This window comes from Oncorhynchus nerka, linkage group LG26 (assembly GCF_034236695.1).
Source record: "Oncorhynchus nerka isolate Pitt River linkage group LG26, Oner_Uvic_2.0, whole genome shotgun sequence".
Taxonomy (NCBI): domain Eukaryota; kingdom Metazoa; phylum Chordata; class Actinopteri; order Salmoniformes; family Salmonidae; genus Oncorhynchus; species Oncorhynchus nerka.
In genome coordinates, this window is record NC_088421.1 from 10,975,239 (window position 1) to 11,002,245 (window position 27,007).

General features: G+C 45.7%; 1 protein-coding gene across 1 annotated transcript in view; it reads right to left on the reverse strand.

Moving 5' to 3' along the window:
- LOC115110263 (ATP-citrate synthase) overlaps positions 1–24,799 on the reverse strand; it is a 30,846-nt gene extending 6,047 nt beyond the window's left edge. Inside the window, exons 1-15 of the mRNA XM_065010076.1 lie at positions 24,561–24,799; positions 14,456–14,635; positions 12,843–12,965; positions 10,309–10,371; positions 9,725–9,915; positions 7,393–7,472; positions 6,407–6,537; positions 4,964–5,082; positions 4,166–4,364; positions 3,939–4,056; positions 3,611–3,765; positions 1,740–1,827; positions 1,238–1,273; positions 396–537; positions 20–188 (exon numbers count right to left, since the gene is read on the reverse strand). Of these exons, the coding sequence (XP_064866148.1) occupies positions 20–188; positions 396–537; positions 1,238–1,273; positions 1,740–1,827; positions 3,611–3,765; positions 3,939–4,056; positions 4,166–4,364; positions 4,964–5,082; positions 6,407–6,537; positions 7,393–7,472; positions 9,725–9,915; positions 10,309–10,371; positions 12,843–12,965; positions 14,456–14,614 (1,773 nt within the window). The 5' untranslated portion in view covers positions 14,615–14,635; positions 24,561–24,799. The remainder of the gene's footprint in view (positions 1–19; positions 189–395; positions 538–1,237; positions 1,274–1,739; positions 1,828–3,610; positions 3,766–3,938; positions 4,057–4,165; positions 4,365–4,963; positions 5,083–6,406; positions 6,538–7,392; positions 7,473–9,724; positions 9,916–10,308; positions 10,372–12,842; positions 12,966–14,455; positions 14,636–24,560) is intronic.
- Between the last annotated feature and the right edge of the window lie 2,208 nt (positions 24,800–27,007).

The following is a 27,007-nucleotide window of genomic DNA, read 5'->3' on the forward strand; positions in this document are numbered from 1 at the left end:
GCATGGAGGCGCTACCAACCTGCGGGTACTGCATGGTCTCCATGGTGCTGTCGAAGGCAGAGCGGAGCGAGGCGAAGCTGATGAGCACGTCCACCTCCGGGTGTTTCTTCATGGCGTCGCCCATGTTCTTATAGACAGGCAACAGGATCTCCTTATGGCCCCAGTAGAACTTCTGCTTGTGGTCCCCACTGGAACACACAGACAGTCACAACGTTGAGTATCGAACGATGAACCAAACAAATAAGATAAGCACGTGTGAACGCACACACACAAAATCGACCATCAAAATGCTTGTTATTTTCAACACCTCTCTGTGGTCTCGGGGCACGACAGTTAAGAGTGGTATACAGGAAACAGGAAGTAGAGGGACAGGATGTAAAGAAAGAGACACCTACGTGAATGGGTAGACCATGGCAGACACAGAGGGCTCATCCCTGGAGCAGGTGTAGTCAAAGTCCAGCATGCCCTGCACAGCCCGAGTCTGCATGCCCCACACGATGGACTTGGTCTGCTTGCTGAAGAGGGTTGACGCCTTGACTGCAGGGACAAGGAACACACAGGGGACAAGGAAAGGAGAGGGAGGGAAAGGAGGAAAGATGGAGGAGGAAAAAGAGGGAAAGGTTAACTACAAAATGCAAAGTCACTCAAACAATGAACAGAGGTTTGGCGTGCACACACACTTAATCAGAGGGAGAAAAATAGCTTGATCTCCTTATTACCGCACCAGGAGAGAAAAGTGCTTTCAACGTGCTACAGAGAGGTACGAGCTTTAAATAAGTCATATCCTGCTCTGCTAAGAGGTGTGATAGACCAGGGCACACAACATCAACAGAAGACACATGGCAGGGCAAACAGTTTTTAGACAGTGAAGGAACCAAACACTGACAGCCAGCTGCTGACTGAGACATCACAACCGACAGGAAACTACAGGGGTTAGTGAGACAGAAGCTGAACCCGCAACCATACAAAACATGTTATCACTGTATATTTCTGGATGTCAGAAATTCCCCTTTAAAACTACAAATGTGATCAGAAATGTAGTCGCCTATACATCAATAATGTCCAGGGTTGTTCCCATGGATGAACCATTAGAACACCTTAGAAATAAAAGCCAGACACATGAGAGAGGAGAGGACAGGAGAACATGACACAGCTCGAGGGCTTCACAGGGGGGCTAGGGGGAGAGCCATGTCCCAGGCCCACCCTAGTCAGTCTGTCTGACAGGGGAGTGTCCTACCTCCTGGACTGTCTGACGACGCCTGTCGCTCTGTGGTGCCACAACAATAAAACAAAACAAAAATCAGAAACAATATACTCAATGTTATTACATTCAGAACGTGCGTCGATTATGCCCTCTAAAAGGGAAAGTTTTTCACAACAGATCCTGGGCTGATGTGGGCTGTGAGACCCCTAATGTCCACCAGGGGGAGCTGGGAGACAGAAACTCACATTTTATGAGAGCAGTGGTTCTCAAGGAAGCCTCTTGCTACCAGGGTTGGGGTCAATTCCATTTAAATTCTAGTCCATTAAGAAAATAAAAATGTGGAATTGGAATTTTCCTAATTAAAAAGCATTTTTAGAGAATTGAAATGTCAGTGTACTATCTGAATTGACTGGAATTTAAACCCCAACCCGGCTTGTAAAACTGCATTCCATTACTTTTACATAAATACCTGAGAAGCATCATTCTTACGTTTCCCGTGTGTGTGTGTGTGGTCTCATCGAGGAGCTCACCTGGAGGGCCCCTGACTTGGCCTTCTTGGCAGCAGAGGCCCCGGGGCCAGCCTTGTTCTCAGAGAAGGAGGCTGTCCTGCTGGAGGCTGGGGTCTGGAGAGGACAGAGGACAGAAGAGACAGGAGAAGGGTTACATTCTGTTGAAGAGCTAATCAGGTTAACACCAGCCCTGATGCACACATGCCTTCCTAGAACAGGCTCGATTTGAATGACTTGCCTAAAAAACAGTAATGGTTTTATTTGTGACAGTGCCACATTACCTGCATAGAGAGGGAGAGTAGCACGCTGCAAGATTTACAATGAAGCCTTGTGTGATAAACCTGCAGTGATGCCAGCTGCACAGTAGGGCCCTATGTACACACTATGTCTATGGCACAGCAGACTCATGTGTTGAACCTGCTTTAAAAACAAACAAATCTACATGCTGGGCCCACACAGTTTAAATTCATTCAAATTCATTAAAACGACATTCCGTTGAGCTGTGTTTAGAGTGAGATGGGTGCATTCCCCAGGAAGCCCAATTGGCACCTTTGCGAACCTGTGCATTTGCTGCTTTCATATTTTTGCCCATCATCAAATGGACGTGGGCCCCCTTCCCATAACACACTCATGACCACGGACGCAACTCTGAAAGCCCCTGGTGCAGCACATTATTAATGGACGTGGGCCCCCTTCCCATAACACACTCACGACCACGGACGCATCTCTGAAAGCCCCTGGTGCAGCACATTATTAATGGACGTGGGCCCCCTTCCCATAACACACTCATGACCACGGACACATCTCTCTGAAAGCCCCTGGTGCAGCACATTATTAATGGACGTGGGCCCCCTTTCCATAACACACTATGACCACGGACACATCTCTCTGAAAGCCCCTGGTGCAGCACATTATTAATGGACGTGGGCCCCCTTCCCATAACACACTATGACCACGGACACATCTCTCTGAAAGCCCCTGGTGCAGCACATTATTAATGGACGTGGGCCCCCTTCCCATAACACACTATGCCCCCTTCCCATAACACACTCACACCACGGACATCTCTCATGCAGCACATTATTAATGGACGTGGGCCCCCTTCCCATAACACACTATGACCACGGACACATCTCTCTGAAAGCCGCCTGGTGCAGCACATTATTAATGGAGCCCTGCAGGCTACAGCACAGGCCTAGTGTTTTGTCTCCTGGCTGCTATTTAAAACCAGAGCAGCATACAAAGCCAAGAAATGCCCTACACACAAAAAGACGCACCTCAGATGACCTCACTGTGCCTGCATGGGAAACACGTCACCGTGAATCTTAGTGTTTGAATTTTTTATCACTTTTTAAAATGTTCATATTTTTGATGATGTCATCGGGTATATCTTATTAAAGCCCCCATGCAGTCCTATTTCTATATCATCACTGTAGGTCTAATAAAACCACTGTGTGTTTATATTTCATGAAAATAACTATCATTGGAAATGATTTATTTCCCTGAGCCTCCTTTTGCCTTTGAAATGCTTGGTCTGACGGTGCGGGCGTGCTGAGACAAATGCTCATATATTTACCTACACTGATTAGCAGATAGGATCATCTCTACACTCTAGGCCCCACCCCCGCTTACCCCTTCAAAGTAGGAGGATGCATATGCAAATAAATGGTGATTGGTCATTGATCAGAATAAATATCCCACCTGAACAGGCTGGAATTCCAGGCATTTTTTCTCTCCAAAATCTCTTATATTAAAAAAGGCATTATCAACAATTTCAGAGTGCTATTTTGAGCTCAGTGTGGAAATATCATCAAAAAAACAGCAACATCACATTTTTGACTGGATTGAAAAGTGGTAGAATTGCCCTGTAACCAATTATAGGCCCAGTGTAACCTACCGATGAACTGGCACTGGAGTTGAGCAGGAAGTTGGCGGTGTGGGCGGCGACGGGAGGCTCTTTGGGTATTGGTCGGTGGCCCAGCGCCATGCCGACAATGGCAGTCATGTGAGTCTCTGTGCCGAAGACATGGATGGGGATGCCAGTAGTCTTACCTGTGGAAACATGGCACACACACACACAGTGAATGTCTTCAGAAGGTCGAGTATGTCAATCAAAGCTAAAAATAGCATTGGCCTGACCTTTTATCACAGAGGAAATTAGGAGAAATACAAGACCATGAACATCTCTTGCAAAAGGAACCTTTATCTATTGAGGAGCTACTCACCCACTTCGCCCATGACCCTGAGGCCTTCCTGATAGTTGGGGCCCCCACGGCGGACAAATATGGTGATCTCATGCTCCTTTATGGGGCCCTGGTAGTCCCTGATGGCCCTGACAATGCCCTGGAACAGAGACAAGCGAGGATCTCAGAGTAGCCTAACCCTGTGGGAATCTAAATCACAACTGCTTCATATATTATGTTCAACTCTCTGGATGCATTTTTAGATCTACCTTAAATGTGGCTGCAACGTTAGTGAAGTTTGCAATGCTTCCTCCGATGATCAGGACTTTTCCGTCGGGGTGTTTCTCGCGGGTCATCAGGGACAGGATGGTCTTGGCATAGTCATAGGTCTGCTGTTCGCTGGGCGCTCCTGAATACTCCCCGTAATTGGCCAGCTCGTCAACCCCACCCAGGTCACAGATGGTGTCACTGTGTGGGATGGATCCCATTGGATAAAACACACAAACACAGGGGTGCAGGGACAATATACACAATCACCTGAAGAAAGCATCTACAGTATACTGTACATTCAGTATAGTAGTGCATTGTGAAAGTTTAATTAGATCAACCAAGTCTCTCTCTCCAAGTCTGTCAACACTGTTAAAACAATCTATACAGACACTACTCCAATCCACAGAAGCATTAGGCGTGTCTGTGTACGTTACACCTCATGCCCCTGACAGACGGAAGGCTCCTCATTCCTCCAGACTCTCGTTAAGATCGGGTCGCTAGATGATCTCATTTAGCTCTCTGCTGAACAAGCAGCAGCGTCTAACCTTGGCTGCGCCATCAATCTGATTGTTCCATCACCAGCTGGTGCACACTCCTAATGCTAAACCCAATTACAGCAGAGGTAGCGTAACCTAGGAGGCAGCCAGAAACTAAGCTAACAGGGCCATCAGCAACACCACAATGAAAGAACATGGGAGTGTGTAGAGAAACTCCAAACATGTTATTAGTAACATTGTTTGGCATGCTGAGGTGAAGACGCATGGCTCAGATTGAGACCGTGTGATTGGTGACTCTACCTGTAGACGACGGAAGCCCCTCCTCCTGCCACCATGGTCCAGATTCTGCCACGGGGGTTGAGCAGGGTGAGTTTGAGACTGGCACCACTCTTGGCATCCAGGTCAGCAATATAGGCCTCCTGCAAGAGCCAAAGGGGAGGTTAGCTGAAGGTCCTGTGGGGGTAGTGGGAACGCAGGGTTTTCTGAGGGCAACAGTACATCAGGCCAGACATCAGTTTGAGCACCACTTCATTAGGCTGTAATAATCCACTCATGTTGTTTCCTTTTCAAACTCATTTTTATCCTGCTTCAACGACAGAGGATAAAACATCTCTGGTAGCCCAGGTCCACACTTTCAAATATCAGTGTTTCTCCTCAGATTCTTTTTTTAGTATGTGCACCTGTTCATGTGGATGTTCCTGTGTGGTGAAACACGCATTTCTGACACTATTGAAGACGGAATGTCCAGGCGGTAAAAAACAGCCTGCTGCCAATCAGAGCTGGTTGCTTGTGACAGCGAGGGACACAGCTGGAGACACACCCAATCAAAGGCCCCCGCTGGTCCCGCGGCTACACCAGAGACTGACAGCAGCCCAATTAAACGGGCCTGTCTGGTGCCTACAGCACCCAGACAGACACTCTGTCTCAAAGCAGCTCAGACCAGCCAGAGTCACACACACACAGAGAGCCATTAACCATAATGCCAAAAACAACTATCAAAACAAGCTAATTAAATCAACAATAAAAGACAAAAACCCTGGTCAAACATTTTAAATCTAGACTGGGCCATCGAAATGGAAGACAGAATATCTAAGTGTAGAATAATAACAACAACATCTAATGAGGTCACAACATCCCTGTTGTCCAAGTAGCCCTACACCCCGACGACCATCGCTACTGGGGTGTGTTATGGTATCGTCACGGAGATATGGTACTAACTCAGTATGAGTCAAGGCTCAGAGTCACTCCCCTAGTCCCTTTCCTGATCAACATCTCTCTCCATAGCTGGGACAGCCAGAGGACTCATAAAATAGTCATGTCGTCGTCAATAAATTGGAAGGAACTAAAACCTTTATCACTACGGGTCGGGTGTGCATCTAGTCAGCAAAAAAATAACTAATGAGGAACCAGATATAGTATGTACATCTGGGATTTTTATGCAGATTAACTTAGGTGGAGGCTTGTTTGAAAATATATGTCAAGTCTTTATCAGGGTTGGGGTCAATTCCATTTCAATTCCAGAAGTACACTGAAATTCAAATTCTTTTCAATGAGGAAAAGGTTGAATTGGATTTACTTTCTGAATTGACCCTAACCCTGGTCTTTACATGACACACAATTACTTGTAAAGAGATTGTATAATATTTTAGGACTTCCTTGGAACTGCCCTTATCCTTCTAGTTCCTTCGAAGTAACAAAATGGACATAGCAGCCTCTGGCTAGCAGTCAGGTGATTGTCCTCACCTCAGGGTAGGCCTCCCTGCCAAAGGGTGGAGGGAACTCTACGTCACCCCACTTGGCCTTACAGAGGTAGTCCGCCGTGGCATCGATCTTAGCCGCCATGTCCAGCACAAACACGCCATCCTTCGTGACCACTGGGAGAAGGAAACGGAGAGAGAGACACGACACGAAAGGCAAAGAGTAGCATGTTAGCCCGGGGTATTGAACAGGTTAAATGCAGAAGGCAAAAGAACCACATCCTCTTATTGACATTCACTTGGCTTCTTCCACTCTGATTGAATCAGAGTACAGCTCTCCATCTGTACCTCACTGCTTCCATCCTACCTAAGTGGATTTGTTCTGGGGTCAGGGATGGTTGGAAATGGCACAGTTTTGTTTAGACAAACACTGACACGGTGTGTGTTCGTTTGTGTCGTTTCCACAGAGACCTGCTAGTCTCCAGCGGTGCCACTGTGGGGGTGATCTCTAAAATAGAACGCCAGGGAAATGAGAGAGGACCATGTCCACCCCCAGGGGGAGTCCCAACCTCTCCAGTCCCTACTCACTCTGCAGGAAGGGGAGATTGGAGAGGCAGGGGGTGTGGGGGAGACATCAAAGCAGGAGGGGAGGTCTCAGCATCCCCAGTCCTCTCCCCTCCACAGGAACAGCTGCCACAGGGCATATAACCTGGTACTGATGACCAACTACACCCTGATAAAACACACTGCAGTCACCAAACAGCAGGAACATGAATTATTGAACCAGTTTCTCCCCTCAGAATTAGAATGTTGTAATGAACTTCTGCTCCTCTATATGTTTTCCTACAAGGAGATGTTTTTAAATTCCGTCAGATCATTATTTTCCCCCCTCAAACCTCTTAATTCTATGACAAAATGACGAGGCTGAGAGTGTATGTCTGGATGAGGGAGTCGTTCAGAGCATCATGTTTAGGCTGTGGTAGGAGGTTGGTAGGAGAGTTGGATGTGGTAGGATTGTATGACAGGACCTACCCAGTGGGTTGATCTCAAGGTAGGTGAAGTATAGGTCTTGATACAGGTTGAACAGTCCAACGATGAAGCTGGCCAGAACCCTGCAGGAAGAAATAACCAGCCAACAAGTTCAACTGTTTAATAGCCACACCTTAATTGTTTAACTTTCCCTAAAATACAGACAGCCCCTTTCTCTTCCTTAGTATGTGCAGAGAAATAAATATGTTTCAGTGGAAGATCTGTCAACTAACTGACTGTTCAATCTAACTCATTTCCCTTAGTGATAGCACTTCCCTTTCAATCAGTGAGTCACACCCTTTATATAGCACTAAATCCATAAAAACATGAGCCAACATTAATAAGGAAGAAGTGAGGGAAAGAGGGAGGGATGGAGGCAGTTGTGGAGGAGCCAGCTCTTTTCCACTGCACCTGTAAATTAGCTGGTGAGCCTCGCTACAACGAAGGAAACATCTACATTACTCCCGCCTCCTCCTGTCAAAACAGATGGGTGAAGGGCTGTGGTGGGGGCAGTATTTCTTCCTCTCTCTGTGCCTGCCTGTCTGTCAGCTGTGCAGGCAGCTCTGTGGCCTTGTGACCACATCGGTCTCCTGTCTGTCAGGGGGGCTACTCTAGCTGCCAGGAGAACACTGGCCTCAGGGAGGGGGGTCAGGCACGACGCATCACACCCACAGTGACTAAGCTCCTCTCCTACTGACAGGTTCTGATGGGGCTAGGGCCACCGCTCCGGTGCTGGATCCAAAAGGAGACAAGAGGGTGAGGGAGGGAGGGAGGGGGGGGAACAGTGCAGAGCCGCCTCCCTCAATGTCAGCCAAGACCGTGGGGAGCCCAGCCAGGCCCTGCCTGCCTTCACAGAGAGCCGTTTCGAGCGAAGGGAGGTGGGTCACTGTATCACACCCATCAAAATAAACGTCAGGCTCCAGGAACGTGCTCAGAATAAGGCTAAGGAGAAAGGAGGGGGTGATCGAAGAAAGGCGAGCTCGTAGAGGGAGTATGTCATTTCTCTAATGGACCCCCCCCTTCCCCCCTCCTCCTCCTCCCTCCAGCATTATTAGAGTACCTCGCCATCGCTTTCCCCTCTCTGTTTTGTAGTGAGTGGTGCTGCCATCGCTTTCCCTCTGTTTTGTAGTGAGTGGTGCTGCCATCGCTTTCCCCCCTCTGTTTTGTAGTGAGTGGTGCTGCCATCGCTTTCCGCCCCCTCTCTGTTTTGGAGTGAGTGGTGCTGCCATCGCTTTCCCCCCTCTGTTTTGTAGTGAGTGGTGCTGCCATCGCTTTCCCCTCTCTGTTTTGTAGTGAGTGGTGCTGCCATCGCTTTCCCCTCTCTGTTTTGTAGTGAGTGGTGCTGCCATCGCTTTCCCTCTCTGTTTTGTAGTGAGTGGTGCTGCCATCGCTTTCCCCCTCTGTTATGTAGTGAGTGGTGCTGCCATCGCTTTCCCCTCTCTGTTTTGTAGTGAGTGGTGCTGCCATCGCTTTCCCCTCTCTGTTTTGTAGTGAGTGGTGCTGCCATCGCTTTCCCCCTCTGTTTTGTAGTGAGTGGTGCTGCCATCGCTGTTTTTCCCCTCTTTGTTTTGTAGTGAGTGGTGCTGCCATCGCTGTTTTGTAGTGAGTTTCCCCTCTCTGTTTTGTAGTGAGTGGTGCTGCCATCGCTTTCCCCTCTCTGTTTTGTAGTGAGTGGTGCTGCCATCGCTTTCCCCTCTCTGTTTTGTAGTGAGTGGTGCTGCCATCGCTTTCCCCTCTCTGTTTTGTAGTGAGTGGTGCTGCCATCGCTTTCCCTCTCTGTTTTGTAGTGAGTGGTGCTGCCATCGCTTTCCCTCTCTGTTTTGTAGTGAGTGGTGCTGCCATCGCTTTCCCCTCTCTGTTTTGTAGTGAGTGGTGCTGCCATCGCTTTCCCCTCTCTGTTTTGTAGTGAGTGGTGCTGCCATCGCTTTCCCCTCTCTGTTTTGTAGTGAGTGGTGCTGCCATCGCTTTCCCCTCTCTGTTTTGTAGTGAGTGGTGCTGCCATCGCTTTCCCCTCTCTGTTTTGTAGTGAGTGGTGCTGCCATCGCTTTCCCCTCTCTGTTTTGTAGTGAGTGGTGCTGCCATCGCTTTCCCCTCTCTGTTTTGTAGTGAGTGGTGCTGCCATCGCTTTCCCCTCTCTGTTTTGTAGTGAGTGGTGCTGCCATTGCTTGCCAGCCAGCTTTAGGTTAACGCAACAGGTTCCTTCTCTAACCCTCCACTTCTCTACCTCAGAATGAATGTACCAGAAATATACCTTCCATTAATCTAGTATCCTGTTATTTTAGTGTGCAAAGTAGAATTCTGTTTTTAAATGAACGCACTGTCTCGCGCCACTCACTCTTTTATGTCTGCAGCGACATGGGTCAGGAGCTGTTTCCTCACTGCGTCTTCAGTCAGCTTCTCGTCCACTCCTACCAGAAGCTTACTGGCCTTAGCGTCCACATCCCCCACGTCTACCCCTCCTTCATGATGGAACAACACGTAGTCTCCCTCCCGCGTGGCGTAGATACACACGTAGAACTCCTCTTCCTGAGGGATAGGGAGACACACACCGGTCAGTTATAGACAACCAGAGACGTGTACGCCATAGAAGCCATTTTGTTCAAGGGATAATTCACTCAAGCTATCTTCAGGGTTTTTGTTCTGTACTTAAAAGTACTCAATCTTGAAAACTTGACTTGCTGACATGCATCACTGTTTGGGATGACATTAACAATGGACTAATGAACAAAATACTTAAGTATCATTTTTTTGGTGAACTATCCCTTTAAAGCCATTCCTTGAGATTTGACATGCTGTTTAGTGAAGGCGCAGTACCTCACACAGCTCATGAATAAAATTAAAGTAAGTTGGAAAACCTGTTCGGCTGCAGTCCTCAGAGGAAGCTAGACTAGAGAAATCGCATCACGTAGATAGTTTTACCTGCTTGTGGGCTACGAATGGCTCGATGAGGAAGTTCTTCAGGATCCCCTTTGCTTTTCCCACCTGAGAAACACATACAGCACTTATTTAGTAGCTCAAACAGACATTGTGTTGAGGAGAAATATAGAACTTCTGAAGCAAAAAGGCTACATTTAAATTTGTCAAAACCATCATTAATTCCCACAGGAGACTACAATGCTATAATGACTATTTCTCTGAGCAGTTGAAGTGAGCCAGCTGTAGCAAGTCTGGAGGATCCATCATAACGCAACAATGCACTTGTTTACAGGTACGCCCTCAGGAGAGAGAGCGAGCGAGAGAGGGAGAGAGCGGCTATAAAAAGCAGTATGAATGAACACACCTCAAGGCCCCAAAGTGAACACAAAGTGGCCACAGAGCAGGCACAAACTAAATAATCAGGCCACGGGACAAGAAAGTGCCGTTGAATAAAGGAGGCTCAAACTGACAGAGGATGACGTCCACACAGAGCAGCAGTCTAGTATAGTCCTAGGTGGATTCAACATGGAAATGAGAGCTCATTTAGCTGGCTGTCACACTGCCTGTGTTAAAAGGTCCCCAGGCATAAAACAACCAGGGACTGCCCGGGAGAGCAGTCAGCCGACAGAGGAAAAAAAAAGGGAGAATAAGAGAAGGTTGACATTTCCGAGAGATGGAATAAAAAGGACGGCCTCTTTTCTCCCGTCGTCGTCCATCTGATTAAAGACGGGCTGAGGCAAATTTAGACTGATATAATCTCCATACTATTCTCTCACTGCTCCCTAGAGAACGAGGGAGGAGACAGAGGGAGGAGGCGGCGGAAGAGAGGGACAAAAAGGTTGGAGGAATATATTGATTAAGAAGCTCAACAACAACAAAAAGTAGGAAGGTGAAACATGATTGAAGTTTTACACAAACTTTAAAAGTCGTGATCAAAAAAGGGGTCAAATTCAACTGATATGATGCATAATAACCACAGACATTTTCACACCCATTTGCCTGGAAACACAAACTATCCTGGTCACACCCTATCACTGGAGGGAAGCTATGGAGTCAAAGACTGGGGGAAATAGCCAGGGATGGAGTCATCTCAACCTCTCGGAATAGTGATTTGGTAAGCTGGGGAGAAAGTGTGATGGGTTGTGAGAAGAGAGCGAGAACAAAAAGTCGAGCTGACAGACTAAATTGTTCACAGTGACTGAAATCTACCCCACCTCTTCTCTCTAGTCCAGACACAACCAGTCTCTCTCAGACACACACATTACAGAATGTCATTCACTTACATAAATAACTAACACATACTGTAGTGTAAAACGCAGTACCACCCTTCCCAGACACATGCACACACAATAATATACGCACTATACAAACACACGTACACATGGATTCTGTGTTTTAGATGTGGTAGTAGAGTAGGGGGAACACACCTAAATGTGTTGTGAAATCTGTTGTGAATGTATTGTAATGTTTTTTTAAATGGTAAACCGCCTTCATTTCGTTAACCGCCTTCATTTCGTTAACCGCCTTCATTTCGTTAACCGCCTTCATTTCGTTGGACCCCAGGAAGAGTAGCTCCTGCTAAGGGGGAACCATAGTAAATACAAATACACTAACTATCCCATATACAGCTATCCATAAACACATCTAAGCAATGAAAACACACAACATATTGTGAAACGTGTTCTATAACAAGTCAGCCAGATTCTAAATTAACAACAGCTGTCCAAGCCAGTCAGAATAAAATAATCCGCCCAGATAGACACCATTTTAAAACCTGTGAATTAATTTATTTCTTATTTATTGTCTCCAGCAGCGACTGATGTTCTCTTCTAAAAATGTCTGGCCAGTGATCTATCCAACACACACGCTCCCGCTCTTAGCCCATGGTTTATGAAGCACACATACATCCATGTGGCACACAGAGTGATGGACCTACTGTAGCGTGCTCGGCTTACACCAAAACCTGTTTACTCACAGGCAGGACTCTCCGTTTCGCTGACTGGCCTGATTGACAAGCACCTGACAGAGCTGATTAGCAACCTGTGCAGCTCTGGAGGCAGAGTTAAACATACGTCAAAACAAAACACACTTAACTTGGATGGGTAGTACTAGTGGGCATGGGAAAGAGGGGATGAAGAGAGAAATAAGAGAAAAGAGAGGGCTGAGTGGAACCAGCGTAGCCTAGTGGTTAGAGCGTTGGACTAGTAACCGGAAGGTTGCGAGTTCAAACCCCTGAGCTGACAAGGTACAAATCTGTCGTTCTGCCCCTGAACAGGCAGTTAACCCACTGTTCCCAGGCCGTCATTGAAAATAAGAATGTGTTCTTAACTGACTTGCCTGGTTAAATAAAGGTAAAAATAAAAATGCTCTGCAGGAGACAGAGTAAACAGTGAGCAGAGTGAAAGAGTTCACTACAGTGCAGACTGAAGAGCCTAGCAGGAATGGGTCAAAACCTAGCTGTAGGTACTGTATTTAGGAGGATCCACTTCAGGATGACTTGTGTGTGTGTGTGTGTGTGTGTGTGTGGAATGACTTACCATGGTCTCTCTCATGAGGCGGGTCTTCAGCCACTCTTGGACACCTTTCAGATCCAGGTTGACACCTACCAGTCCCAGCTTCCCCCGCCGCTTGATCAGCTGGTCCGGCTTCACTACCAGCCGCTAGGGACCAGACAACACAGTCGAACTGTTAGCATCACAACACCAGGATAATGGACATAAGTGACTGTGATTTAGTGATCATCCTTAGACTACCCATGACAGGATAACGTAGTTAGCCTCACATTAACACATTGCTAATTTGTTGTTTATGATAACAGGCTATATGCCGACGATGACGTTTAGGTGTGGCACAAACGGGCGAGTACACTTCAGGTACCATTACGCACTTCAGCATTTGAAGCCCATCTTGAAGAGAACCACATCTGTAGATCAGGAGGTAAGTGTCCAGGTCCTCCCTCAAATCAAAGTTTATTGGTAGGGTACACAGATTTGCAATGTTGCAGGTGCGGCAAAAATGCTTGTGTTTCTAGCTCCAGCAGTGCAGTAATACACACATAATGCAAAAAAGTCAAAAAGAAATATCAGAAGGAGTCTGGAATATTATATATATAATATGAGACTCCCAATCACGGCCCGTTGTGACACAGCCTGGAATCGAATCAGGGTCTGTAGTGACGCCTCTAGCATTGAGATGCAGTGCCTTAGACTGCTGGGCCAATCTGGAGCCCACTATATAGACAGTATATGAATCGAAAAGGTGTGTACTGCAGTAGTTATATAAGATGAGCCTTGACTAGAATACAGTATATACATATGAAATGGGTAAAACAATATGTAAACATTATTAAAAAGTGACAAGAGTTCAATCAATCTATGTACATAGGGCAGCAGTCACTAAGGTGCAGGGTAGAGTACCGGGTGGTAGCCAGCTAGTAACAGTGACTAAGATAGTGGTGACTGTTCAACAGTCTGTTGGCCTGGAAATAGAAGCTGTTCATCAGTCTCTCGGTCCCTCCTTCCATTCCTCTGTACTCCCCCTGGCTGCTACCTCTCTCGGATCAATCAGAGATGGAGAGAGAAGTGACTTGTGAGACTCGAGCCATTAACATCTGGAGTGCTGCCAGTAAAACCAGGCAGAGGGCCAAGGGCGAAAGTTAATGTCATTCCCTAATCAATCCTGTCACGTGTATCTGGGCCTACACCTGCCCTCCTCCATCCTTCTCCTCCCTTTCATACCTCACTGCATCCAACTTGATAAAGCACTAAAACAGCCTTCCAGGTGAGTGAGTGAGATTTTCCCCTCTGAGATGAGTCATACTGTAATTATATTAGGAGTCTGGGAGAAAGACACAGGCTGCAGTCAGGGAAGGTAGCTATTGTGATAATTATGGAGTCAGATTTATGACGACGATGTGGCCAAACTGAATCTACTGCCCGCAATGTAATGTAATCCTTGTTTTGAGCAAACATTGAACCTTGCGTGGATCAGTCATCATTATGAAGAAATAGTTGATGTCGGAAAAGACAGTCGTGCCATTGACCATTGGTGTTTGAATGACATAAGAGCTGCTGTTAAGATATAGGTATTAGGTAAATATTTGGTCCCCCCCCCAAAAAAATGGGCCTTCGATGGGTCAGTTATTCCTTACCTCAGTGAGCAGCCAGGGGTGGTCCTGTGCCAGCCGGTCAAAGTCTGTCTCAGTCGTCACGTTGGCATAGCGGAACCGGTTCTGGACAGCTGCAGATGTACAGATATACTTATAGAGGAATTCCTTCCCCGTCTGCTCCGAGATGGCTTTGGCTGACATGGTAGATCAGAGAACAGTGGTCTGAGAGGAGAGAGAGAGAGACAGGTCGAAAGAGAGATTAGGTAAACCCGTTTATAACCACAAGTGCATACCAGTACAGGGTGACTAGCTTAAGTATAAGATATTCTAGTTATGTTCCCAAATATGACACATCAGAGAGGATAGGCCTACCTTTAACAACAGCCAGCCTCTTACATGATAATGGTATATACTGAGCTATTCATTTACACATAAACTGCAGATCAGAGGTCTCTATCTACGTTGTAGGATCTGCCCAGTCATCTCCCTTGTCCAGGCAGCCAGTAATGCTGAGGCTAAGTTGATTAGCCCAGGTCTAGGATCTTCACTCTAATGGAATAATGGACCCTCATCTGGCTGCCTCTCAAAAAAAAAAATCTACAAAAAAAAAAAAAAATCAGGTGAACCCTGAGACAGACGCACAGCTTTACATCACCAGACAGCACATAGAGGGGGCCTGGAGTTTGTGTAGAGGACAATACCCAGACACACACGACTAAACAACCTTCAGAGAGGCTGATGCATTGCGGTCTCAAACAAACACAGAGAAATAATCACCCACACAGACACACCTTGAACCTACTGCTACTAAACAAAAGGGTGTAGTCACTGTTTGTAGAGCTAGGGATAAACAGTTGGTAAAGGACATCCCACCAGAAGGAGAGGACTCTCTACTATGAACTACACATTATGAGACGTGCCAGTGTCAGACGTGCAGTCTCATACACAAACAAGATAAGCCTGATGGCCCGATTGTCAGACTACTATGATGTCATGGTCACGTGTATAAACCCTGTAATGGGTGAAGGGTGACGTAGTGACCTGGAAGTCCATACTAGGGATATTCCCAAGAGACTAATCAAAAGGCAGCTGTCAGCACACATGTATAAAAATCATAAATTAGATATTTGGAGAGGGTCAGGACAAAGGATTTGATCATTTTTGCAATAATTAAATGTTAATTTAACAACGCTAAAGTTTGAGGGGGACATTTGCACATTGAATTTAAGCAAAAACACCAAATCCCAACAGGATGTGTAAATCAAATTTTGTTTTCCTTTCATGGCAAAGACAAGGGTCGTGACCCTTACTGGCATCCTCCTGCTAGCTTAAATGAAGCCATATGCTAAATGGGACAAACTCAGTTTCGAATGACTAGTCTACTGGGACCACGTCAGTCCGTCAACCTAGAAAGGCCTTAATCACTCCCTATGTTGCCTCTGCAACAGAACATTCAATATGTTTGAATTTGAAAAGTAAATGTTCATTAATCATGAAGAAATCATTCTGGATATGATACAGAAGAATGTGGTACTTGGATTTCCAGACTCACAGTACCAAACGTGACCAACCTCCAGCCTCCACCACACCACCTGCCCCCTCTTTATCCCCCAGCCCCCCTCTCTTTCCTTCCGACAGCAGAATGTTGCAATTCTTTTGTTATTGATCTGGCCTTGGTTTCCTGCTACACTCACTTAGAGCGTTATCATTTCTTTCACCACAGACCAGATGGATATCAATGATGAGAAATGTGTCCTGTTACTGTGCTGACACAAACCCACTCAGTCAGTAGTCTCTGTAATATCACTACTAAGGAATTGACAGTAAAACAACAAGTTGCTCTTAAGTATTATTGCAGTGATGGAGCATCCAGTCAACTTGCTCTTGGTGTCCTTCATCAGATAAAGAGCCCTGTGGCCTCCCGAGTGGTGCAGTGGTCTAATGCACTGCATCACAGTGCTGCGGCATCACTACAGCCTGAGGTTTGATCCCAGGCGGGTGTTAAGAAGCGCAGCTTGGCGGGTCTTGTTTTCGGGAGGATGCATGACTCAACCTTCGCTTCTCCAGAGCCCGTTCGAGAGTTGCAGCAATGAAACAAGATCGTAATTGGATAACATTCGGATGTCACGGAAAAGGGGGTCAAATATATATATATTTTTTTTAGATAAAGAGCCCTGGTATCTACCAGATAAGGCTTTGCTCTGGGCTGCTGCCCTGCTATCCCTTGATTAGATAAATGAATGGAGGTGGTGTTGGAGCATCTTCAGTATTGATCCCTCGTCTCCTCTTTTTCCTGAGTCACTATAGCTCTGGTCCGAGGCCAATAGAACACAGGAGGGGAGGAGACAGACTCACTACACTATATCTGTCTATTTCCCCTCTGCTAGCGGCTTGTCAGCGCTATGAAATATCCAACACGGATAACATTGGTCAAGAGCGGTTGAAGCGCAACGCTTGTAGACTGCTATATAAATCAAATCAAATTTTATTTGTCACATACACATGGTTAGCAGATGTTAATGCGAGTGTAGCGAAATGCTTGTGCTTCTAGTTCCGACAATGCAGTGATAACCAACAAGTAATCTAACTAACAATTCCAAAACTACTGTCTTATACACAGTGTAAGGGGATAAGGAATATGTACATAAGGATATATGAATGAGTGATGGTACAGAGCAGCATACAGTAGATGGTATCGAGTACAGTATATACATATGAGATGAGTATGTAGACAAAGTAAACAAAGTGGCATAGTTAAAGTGGCTAGTGACATAAGAATGCAGTCGATGATCTAGAGTACAGTATATACATATGCATATGAGATGAATAATGTAGGGTAAGTAACATTATATAAGGTAGCATTGTTTAAAGTGGCTAGTGATATATTTACATCATTTCCCATTATTAAAGTGGCTGGAGTTGGGTCAGTGTCAATGACAGTGTGTTGGCAGCAGCCACTCAATGTTAGTGGTGGCTGTTTAACAGTCTGATGGCCTTGAGATAGAAGCTGTTTTTCAGTCTCTCGGTCCCAGCTTTGATGCACCTGTACTGACCTCGCCTTCTGGATGATAGCGGGGTGAACAGGCAGTGGTTCGGGTGGTTGATGTCCTTGATGATCTTTATGGCCTTCCTGTAACATCGGGTGGTGTAGGTGTCCTGGAGGGCAGGTAGTTTGCCCCCGGTGATGCGTTGTGCAGACCTCACTACCCTCTGGAGAGCCTTACGGTTGAGGGCGGAGCAGTTGCCGTACCAGGCGGTGATACAGCCCGCCAGGATGCTCTCGATTGTGCATCTGTAGAAGTTTGTGAGTGCTTTTGGTGACAAGCCGAATTTCTTCAGCCTCCTGAGGTTGAAGAGGCGCTGCTGCGCCTTCTTCACGACGCTGTCAGTGTGAGTGGACCAATTCAGTTTGTCTGTGATGTGTATGCCGAGGAACTTAAAACTTGCTACCCTCTCCACTACTGATCCATCGATGTGGATAGGGGTGTTCCCTCTGCTGTTTCCTGAAGTCCACAATCATCTCCTTAGTTTTGTTGACGTTGAGTGTGAGGTTATTTTCCTGACACCACACTCCGAGGGCCCTCACCTCCTCCCTGTAGGCCGTCTCGTCGTTGTTGGTAATCAAGCCTACCACTGTTGTGTCGTCCGCAAACTTGATGATTGAGTTGGAGCGTGCATGGCCACGCAGTCGTGGGTGAACAGGGAGTACAGGAGAGGGCTCAGAACGCACCCTTGTGGGGCCCCGTGTTGAGGATCAGCGGGGAGGAGATGTTGTTGCCTACCCTCACCACCTGGGGGCGGCCCGTCAGGAAGTCCAGAACCCAGTTGCACAGGGCGGGGTCGAGACCCAGGGTCTCGAGCTTGATGACGAGCTTGGAGGGTACTATGGTGTTGAATGCCGAGCTGTAGTCGATGAACAGCATTCTCACATAGGTATTCCTCTTGTCCAGGTGGGTTAGGGCAGTGTGCAGTGTGGTTGAGATTGCATCGTCTGTGGACCTATTTGGGCGGTAAGCAAATTGGAGTGGGTCTAGGGTGTCAGGTAGGGTGGAGGTGATATGGTCCTTGACTAGTCTCTCAAAGCACTTCATGATGACGGAAGTGAGTGCTACGGGGCGGTAGTCATTTAGCTCAGTTACCTTAGCTTTCTTGGGAACAGGAACAATGGTGGCCCTCTTGAAGCATGTGGGAACAGCAGACTGGTATAGGGATTGATTGAATATGTCCGTAAACACACCGGCCAGCTGGTCTGCGCATGCTCTGAGGGCGCGGCTGGGGATGCCGTCTGGGCCTGCAGCCTTGCGAGGGTTAACACGTTTAAATGTCTTACTCACCTCGGCTGCAGTGAAGGAGAGACCACATGTTTTCGTTGCAGGCCGTGTCAGTGGCAATGTATTGTCCTCAAAGCGGGCAAAAGTTATTTAGTCTGCCTGGGAGCAAGACATCCTGGTCCGTGACTGGGCTGGGTTTCTTCTTGTAGTCCGTGATTGACTGTAGACCCTGCCACATGCCTCTTGTGTCTGAGCCATTGAATTGAGATTCCACTTTGTCTCTGTACTGACGCTTAGCTTGTTTAATAGCCTTGCGGAGGGAATAGCTGCATTGTTTATATTCGGACATATTACCAGACACCTTGCCCTGATTAAAAGCAGTGGTTCGCGCTTTCAGTTTCACGCGAATGCTGCCATCAATCCACGGTTTCTGGTTTGGGAATGTTTTTATCGTTGCTATGGGAACGACATCTTCGACACACGTTCTAATGAACTCGCACACCGAATCAGCGTATTCGTCAATATTTCCATCTGACGCAATACGAAACATGTCCCAGTCCACGTGATGGAAGCAGTCTTGGAGTGTGGAGTCAGCTTGGTCTGACCAGGTTGGACAGACCTCAGCGTGGGAGCCTCTTGTTTTAGTTTCTGCCTGTAGGCAGGGATCAGCAAAATGGAGTCGTGGTCAGCTTTTCCGAAAGGGGGCGGGGCAGGGCCTTATATGCGTCGCGGAAGTTAGAGTAACAATGATCCAAGGTTTTACCACCCCTGGTTGCGCAATCGATATGCTGGTAAAATTTAGGAGTCTTGTTTTCAGATTAGCTTTGTTAAAATCCCCAGCTACAATGAATGCAGCCTCCGGATAAATGGTCAGTTTGCAAAGAGTTAAATAAAGTTCGTTCAGAGCCATCGATGTGTCTGCTTGGGGGGATATATACGGCTGTGATTATAATCGAGGAGAATTCTCTTGGAAGATAATGCGGTCTACATTTGATTGTGAGGAATTCTAAATCAGGTGAACAGAAGGATTTGAGTTCCTGTATGTTTCCTTCATCACACCATGTCTCGTTAGTCATGAGGCATACGCCCCGCCACTCTTCTTACCAGAAAGATGTTTGTTTCTGTCGGCGCGATGCGTGGAGAAACCCGTTGGCTGCACCGCGTCGGATAGCGTCTTCCCAGTAAGCCATGTTTCTGTGAAGCAGAGAACGTTGCAGTCTCTGATGTCCCTCTGGAATGCTACCCTTGCTCGGATTTCGTCAACCTTGTTGTCAAGAGACTGGACATTGGCAAGAAGAATGCTGGGGAGTGGTGCGCGATGTGCCCTTTTTCGGAGTCTGACCAGAACACCGCCTCGTTTCCCTCTTTTTCGGAGTCGTTTCCTTGGGTCGCTGCATGCGATCCATTCCGTTGTCCTGTTTGTAAGGCAGAACACCGGATCCGCGTCGCGGAAAACATATTCTTGGTCGTACTGATGGGGAGTTGGCGCTGATCTTATATTCAGTAGTTCTTCTCGACTGTATGTAATGAAACCTAAGATGACCTGGGGTACTAATGTAAGAAATAACACGTAAAAAAACAAAAAACTGCATAGTTTCCTAGGAACGCGAAGCGAGGCGGCCATCTCAGTCGGCGCCGGAAGTTGAGATATATGAGGCACACAAAACGCACATGAATGAAGGCACACACACCAGAAAATATGCATATCACACACACTTATCAAAACCACTGACACCTACAGCAGACACACAGGCTTCTTCTCATCAGAAAATCTGATCGCGCTTTTCACAGAAACAGAATTTGTCTTTCACAGTACTGAAGTCAGAATGCATTTAACCTTAACCTGGCCTGGTCCCCTACACCTCCAGATTACCTTCCCTTATACAACAACAACACCAAAACATCTGCACCTGGCTCTGACAGGTAGAAATGACAAAAATACCTCAGTGCTTCAAAGATTTAAAGAAGCATCTGTCTGCCTGCTAGAGAAGATATATGTCTGGACAATGAACTTGGGAAAAGCAAGGAAGTGGTTTCAAAAAAGCAAGACCTGTGTTTTGAGAGTGGACTAAAAATGCATGATTTGTGTCAATATTCCAAAGTTTATTAAAATGCATGATCACTTGAACATTCTGATTTAAAAAGAAAACCTAAGGCAAAGGTAACTGAACTAAATGACGATTGCCCCGTATCACTCACTTCTGTCATCATGATGTGCTTAGAGAGACTAGTCAAGGATCATATCACCTACACCTTACCTGTCACCCTAGACCCACTTCAATTTGCTTACCGCCCCAATAGGTCCATAGACGATGCAATCGCCATCATACTGCCCTCTCCCATCCGGACAAGAGGAATACCTATGTAAGAATGCTGTTCATTCTACAGCTCAGCATTCAACACCATAGCACCCTCCAAGCTCATCATTAAGCTTGAGGCCCTGGGTCTGAACCCCGCCCTGTGCAATTGGGTCCTGGACTTCCTGACGGGCCACCCCCAGGTGGTGAAGGTAGGAAACAAACCCTCCACTTTGCTGATTCTCAACACTGGGGCCCCACAAGGGTGCGTGCTCAGCCCCCTCCTGTACTCCCTGTTCACCCATGACAGCGTAGCCAGGCACGCCTCCAACTCAATCATCAAGTTTGCAGACGACACAACAGTAGTAGGCTTGATTACCAACAATGGCAAGACAGCCTATAGGGAGGGGGTGAGGGCACTCGGAGTGTGGTGTCAGGGGAACAACCTCTCACTCAACAAAACAAAAGGAGATGATTGTGGACTTCAGGAAACAGAGGGAGCACCCCCCTATCCACAGACATGACAAATCAAAGATTGTTTGTCACGTGTGCCGAATACAACAGGTGTAGGTAGACCTTGCAGTGAAATGCTTACTTACAGGCTCTAACCAATAGTGCAAAAAAGGTATTAGGTGAACAATAGGTAAGTAAAGAAATAAAACAGTAAAAATACAGTGAAAAACAGTAGCGGGGCTATATACAGTAGTGAGGCTACATACAGACACCGGTTAGTCAGGCTGATTGAGGTAGTATGTACATGTAGATATGGTTAAAGTGACTATGCATATATGATGAACAGAGAATAGCAGTAGTGTAAAGAGGGGTTGGCGGGTGGTGTGTTGCGGGACACAATGCAGATAACCTGGTTAGCCAATGTGCTGGAGCACTGGTTGGTCGGGCCAATTGAGGTAGTATGTACATAAATGTATAGTTAAAGTGACTGTGCATATATGATAAACAGAGAGTAGCAGCAGTGTAAAAACAGGGTTGGGGGGGGCACACAATGCAAATAGTCCAGGTAGCCATTTGATTACCTGTTCAGGAGTCTTATGGCTTGGGGATAAAAACTGTTGAGATGCCTTTATGTCCTAGACTTGGCACTCCAGTACCACTTGCCATGCGGTAGTAGAGAGAACAGTCTATGACTGGGGTCTGACCATTTTTAGGGCCTTCCTCTGACACCGCCTGGTGTAGAGGTCCTGGATGGCAGGCAGCTTAGCCCCAGTGATGTACTGGGCTGTACACACTACCCTCTGTAGTGCCTTGTAGTTGGAGGCCGAGCAATTGCCGTACCAGGCAGTGATGCAACCATGCTCTCGATGGTGTAGCTGTAGAACCTTTTGAGGATCTCAGGACCCATGCCAAATCTTTTTAGTTTCCTGAGGGGGAATAGGCTTTGATGTGCCCTCTTCATGACTGTCTTGAAGTGTTTGGACCAGTCTAGTTTGTTGGTGATGTAAGTCGCTCTGGATAAGAGCGTCTGCTAAATGACTTAAATGTAAAATGTAAATGTGATGTGGACACCAAGGAACTTGAAGCTCTCAACCTGCTCCACTACAGCCCCGTTGATGAGAATGGGGGCGTACTCAGTCCACCTTTTCCTGTAATCCACAATCCTCTCCTTAGTCTTGGTTACGTTGAGTGATATGTTGTTATTCTGGCAACACCCGGCCAGGTCTCTGACCTCTCGTCGTCGTCTCGTCGTTGTCGGTGACCAGGCCTACCACTGTAATGTTGTCTGCAAACTTAATGATGGTGTTGGAGTAGTGCCTGGCCATGTAGTCATGGGTGAACAGGGAGTACAGGAAGGGACTGAGCACACACCAATGGGGGTCTCCAGTGTTGAGGATCAGCGTGGCAGATGTGTTGCTACCCACCCTCACCACCTGGGGGCGGCCCGTCAGGAAGTCCAGGATCCAGTTGCAGAGGGAGGTGTTGAGTCCCAGGATCCTTAGCTTAGTGATGGGCTTTGAGGGTACTATGGTGTTGAATGCTGAGCTGTAGTCAATGAATAGCATTCTCACATAAGTGTTCCTTTTGTCCAGGTGGGAAAGGGCAGTGTGGAGTGCAATAGAGATTGCATCATCTGTGGATCTGATTGGGCGGCGTGGTGAAGAAGGCGCAACAGCGCCTCTTCAACCTCAGGAGGCTGAAGAAATGTGGCTTGTCACCTAAAACCCTCAAACTTTTACAGATGCGCAATTGAGAGAATCCTGTCAGGCTGCATCACCGCCTGGTAAGACAACTGCACCGCGCATAACCGCAGGGCTCTCTAGAGGGTGGTGCAGTCTGCACAACGCATCACCGGGGGAAAACTACCTGCTCTCTAGGACACCTACAGCACCAAATTGTCACAGGAAGGCCAAAAAGATCATCAAGGACAACAACCACACAAGCCACTTCCTGTTCAACCCGCAGAAGGTGAGGTCAGTACAGGTGCATCAAAGCTGGGACTGAGAGACAGAAGCTATTTTTCAAATCTCAAGACCATCAGACTGTTAAACAGCCATCACTAACACAGTGAGGCTGCTGCCTAGATACACACTTGAAATCATTGGCCACTTTAATAAAATGGATCACTAGTCACTTTAATAATGGGACTTTAATCATGTTTACATATCTTGCATTACTCATCTCATATGTATATACTGTATTTTATACCATCTATTGCATCTTGCCTATGCCGCTCGGTCATTGCTCATCTCATATGTATATACTGTATTTTATACCATCTATTGCATCTTGCCTATGCCGCTCGGTCATTGCTCATCTCATATGTATATACTGTATTTTATACCATCTATTGCATCTTGCCTATGCCGCTCGGTCATTGCTCATCTCATATGTATATACTGTATTTTATACCATCTATTGCATCTTGCCTATGCCGCTCGGTCATTGCTCATCCATATATGTATATATATTCTTATTCCATTCCTTTACTTAGATGTGTGTATTAGGTAGTTGTTGTGGAAGTGATTAATTACTTGTTAGATATTGCTGCACTGTCGGAACTAGAAGCACAAGCATTTCACTACACTCGCAAGAACATCTGCTGACCATGTGTATGTGACCAATAAAATTTGATTTGATTTAGTCAAAGACATGCCATAGACATAGACATTAAATAAAGGTTAAATAGACATAAATAAATGATTAATTCATTATGATTTACATTTTACCAGAATGAAATAGGTGAAAATTATTAAAAATGGCAATAAATAACTACATTAAGGGTAATACGGAAATTTCTAAACAAATAAACATGCTTTTATGGCATTAGACCAGCCACAGCCCATGAGGCGACACATTTTAAAATAAACTATAGTAAGCTATGCCGTGGCCACAATAATTGTTTCATAATGTCTTCATTCTTTATGAATTCAAGACTGGTACTGTTGATTGACCAGTTCAACTCGTCCGGTCTCTTTCTTTCCCTTACTCAAACACACACACTTTGTGTTAGCTTTTTTTTTTACTGCGCATGTTACACTACTTTATGTAACTTTCAAGTCAGCTTTCAATTACTCTTTGCAATCTGTAAACATCGAAATAAATCTAGATATAGATTTGTCTCACCTTTATATCTTGAGAGTTGTGGAAAAGATCTCCCAGGTTATGTGTTGAGAAGATTTGGATCGTTTCGGATGTGAAACGATTTCAGTCGGGAAATCTAGGAAAGGGACAGTTTGGCTAAAGATACTGCTAACTGCTCCTTCTTGTATCCGTGGTTTAGCTGTCGGCGTGGACCACTGACTACACTTCTGGGTTCTCCTCAGTTTTCTCCCCTCTTCCTATCTGATGATAGACTTGGCTGATATATTCCTGCTCTCCGATTGGGTCACACCACCCCATGGCTGTTGCTTCATAACGCTCACACCCATCTCTCGTTGAAAGAACCGACTTCGCTATTCAACTGTAGGACACCGATTGGCTAGCATTGTCTGTTTAGTATTGTAGCCAATCAGAATGGAATCACATGATCATGTATAAAAGATAGTAAAATTGTCTCCCTTTTTCAATTATACTAATAGTTAATAATCTGAGTACATTCTGGCACCAGTGAACTGAAGTCCATCTACATTAAGGCTATTTATATTTCCCGTTGCTCTTGGCCTTGACCATATGTAGATAAATACATAAACATGTAGCCAATGATTCACCAAAGGCATTTTCATTCAGTGGCCTTGAAGTAAATTGTACAAATTGCAGTATTGTGCTTTTTTACCCCTGGTATTTTTATTCTTTTATTTGTGTGAATCCCAAACTATTTGTTTCTTTGTTTGATTAAACAGGATACAGTTTTTTTTGTTCTAGTAATATTTGAAAGGGGGGCTTATGCGCCTCAGGGGTTTTTGGGGCTCCATGCATTCGGAGATCCTTGAGACGTCCAAAAATGCACACCATGGTTTGTGATGCTCTGTCTTTGGTTATTGAGAAGGCTTTTAAGCCGCCGGTCGGCCATTTTGGCACTCACCAGTAGGAGCAGTACTCCATAGGAATACATTGAATTCTATTTCAATTAAATGTTTCAAGGAAGAAAATAGCATGTATTTAAGTACTTTTTTAGTTGTAGTGGGGACAGTAACATTAGTAATCTAAAAAAATATATATTTTAAGGAAATGTTTTTATATATGTTTTTATTTTTATGTTTAGCTCACATAATATTATTTAAAAGTATGCATTAAAGTGTCTTTAATGGAATAACTGTGGCAAAACGAGTGTAGACATTAATAAATGCATTTTATAGCTTCCAAAATATATTTTACAAAGGTGGGGGAGTGCCAAGATGGAGGCAAGGAGGCTTCAACACAACGCCCCTATTAATCATCTAGTGTATACATAATCTCGATTTTAGTTGAATTTGAAAATGGTTAAGGGTTAAGGTTAGGTAAGGGTTATGGTTAGGGTAAGGGGTTAATGTTAGGGTTTAGGGTAGGAAAGTCTGAAAAATTCCAGATCGTAATAATTGTTTACCTATCCTGCACATGCAGTTATCGCTTGCCTTGCCTTTCATCACATTGTTTTGTATTGCCTTGTGCACAAATCAACAAATTCCAAATAAAATAACGCTAACAAAAATTATGTCAACACCAGCTGTCTAACCAATGCAATATTTTTTCTAGTATAGATAGCTCATTACGGTATGACGAACAGAACCAGGGTAATACATTAAAATGTGTAATAAAATCAGACCATTTCAAGGTGGAAAATTTTCATTTGGTAGGAGCAAGACTCTTTTGCATCATATTAGTCAGATGAGCCAAGTGCCCTGTACAGTCAGTGTGTGTAATCCTCAGTCTAGTGCAGCTGGCAATACAGACCTTGGTAAGAGTTGCAATTCTTTCTCTCATACACACCGGTGTGTAAATGATTAATATCAAAATTTGCACAGTTGTGGTGAAATATGGTGCAATGGGAGGTGATGGCACACCACTAGACAGTCTGACAATTGGGTCATTCAACTCAGAGCCTCTCCAGAATAAAATGTAACGAAGGTAGGATTGTGGGTGTGCGAGAGCCTGTGGCCTAGGATACACTTCCACAAAAGTGGATGAAACAATGTCACTTCAGTTTTGGGAGATTCAAACATTGACTGGCCTGATGAGAAATATCCTTTAGATAATGTTCTCTTCATACATTGCACTTATAATATCCAGAGGCTGAGTGCCATCTGCTGGTCAACTTCTCCATCTACAAACAAAATGCCTGAGTCTCACTGTACCTTGTCAAGAGTCAATAGCTTCCTAACTGTTGAAATGGGTACGCAGCAGTGGCGACCCAGTCATTCAGGGCAGCCCCACATTTTTAGCACCAAAATATAGATATTTGTTTTTTTTGTGTGTGGGGGGGGGGCTGTTTTGCATGCTATTTTGGCATTAATTCATGTCACATATGTTTGCAAACAATGTAAAAAAATATATATATATCATTGAGTTAAAAAAGCTGCATACAAACATGGTCTCTTTTTTGTTTTCTTGAGTAAGGCAGCTCCAAAATGCAGGTGTTCAAGCCTAGCTCAGTG